The sequence below is a fragment of the Lucilia cuprina genome, chromosome 6, assembly GCF_022045245.1.
Source record: "Lucilia cuprina isolate Lc7/37 chromosome 6, ASM2204524v1, whole genome shotgun sequence".
Taxonomy (NCBI): domain Eukaryota; kingdom Metazoa; phylum Arthropoda; class Insecta; order Diptera; family Calliphoridae; genus Lucilia; species Lucilia cuprina.
In genome coordinates, this window is record NC_060954.1 from 26,298,843 (window position 1) to 26,300,620 (window position 1,778).

The 1,778-nt window shown below is 37.8% G+C and overlaps 1 protein-coding gene across 1 annotated transcript; it reads right to left on the bottom strand.

The window, feature by feature from the left end:
• Window positions 1-208: 208 nt before the first annotated feature.
• LOC124420593 (uncharacterized protein K02A2.6-like) lies at window positions 209-793 on the bottom strand. The gene has a single exon (XM_046954052.1). It carries the CDS (start codon window positions 791-793, stop codon window positions 209-211), a length of 585 nt encoding a protein of 194 aa, XP_046810008.1.
• Between the last annotated feature and the right edge of the window lie 985 nt (window positions 794-1,778).

Here is a 1,778-nt window from a genome sequence, read left to right on the forward strand (position 1 = left end):
GACATAAAAAAGTTTTATAGGAAACAAAATCATTTTCATAAATTTAACGAAAATGGATTTATAATTGACCTTACCAAGGTCCCCTTCTGAAAATGACTTTAAGACATATTACTGACCCAAAAATGTATGTACATCAGTAAAATTCTACATAAACATGAATGATTTGATGGTGGGTATATAAGATTCGGCATGGCCGAATATAACATTCTTACTTGTTCCTTCTCACTCTAGCCTTTACAAATTGTGGAGCTAATTTGGCATTGAAACCCTTCTCAAAGTTGCTTTGTCGGAAGTTTCTTCTAAAGACTTCTTGGCCAGTAACAAAATTTACTTCTCTAGATCTCAAATTATAGGCTCTTTCATTCCGATCACGTTGTTTGTTCATACATTTGGCAGCTCTTTCTCTTACTATATTAAATGAATCATCACGACTAAATTTCACAGATCTATCATCAATCATGGTTAAGTTTTTTAACAACTGATATGTATTACCGTTAGTAATCATATGTTGTCCGAATGTCATGTAATAGGGTGAAGTACCAAACAAACAAATGCTGCTCAGATACTCATCCCAGTTACTCTGGTCGTGTTTAATATATGCCCTAATAGCTGATAAAACTGAACGATTAACACGTTCAGAAGCATTAGCCTGAGGCGAATATACAGCAGTAAACACATGTTTGATGCCATAGTTCTGTATCAATTCAGCAAACTTTTTCGATTTAAATTGAGCCCCATTATCCGAAACTATTGTCTCTGGCGTGCCGAATGTATGAAACAACTCTTCCTCCATATATTTGATTATAACATCGGCCGTAAATTTCTTTACTGGTTTCAAAAAACAAAACTTTGAGAAATGATCAACCACTATAAAAATTCCTATATTCCCTGATTTAGAACGCGGATATGGTCCTAAGAAGTCAATATAAAGCTTCTGGAAAAACCGAAATGTTTCGCTTGTCTTACCCAGCGGTGGTCTCATCACGAAATTTGGGTGTTTTGTACCCTTACATACCTCGCACGAATTCACATAGTTTTTCACGTCATTAACCAGGTTTGGCCAAAAGTAAAAACGTCGAATGCGCTCTAACATCTTGTTAATACCATTATGTGCTGACAGATGACTATCATGAGCCTTTTGAAGAACGTCTCCTACTAACTCTTTGGGAACCCAAAGCTTCCAGGCGAGATCGTCCTGCACTTGTTCACCTGAACAGTGCCCTGTTCGTCGGTACAAGTATCCGTCCATAATCCTAAGGTCAGGTGTCTTATCTATATTCTTCCTAATTCAGTCTAATAATTCGTTATAGTCCGTACCTTTAAAATAACTCGAATTTAAATCAATAAAAACTCCAGAATCATCTATCACGGCCAATTGCATTCCCACTACTTCTGACAAATCTTCGGTATTGGTACGCGAAAGTGCATCCGGAACCACATTTTGACATCCCTTCCGGTGTTCTATTTAAAAGTGAAACCCTGAAGTTTCAAAGCCCATCTTGCCAACCGTGAACTAAGGTCTGTTTGGGACATGAGCCACTTTAGTGATGCATGATCTGTAATCACTGTGAACTCATGTCCTTCCACATATGCCCGAAATTTTTTAATACTTAGCATTGCTGCTAAGCACTCCTGTTCGGTCACTGAATAGTTACGTTGGGCTTGGTTGAGTTTCTTTGACATGAAGGCAATAGGAAACTCTTCACCCTCCGCAGTTTTCTGGACCAGTACACTTCCTATTCCAGTGTTACTTGCATCACAATGTATGTAAAAAGGCT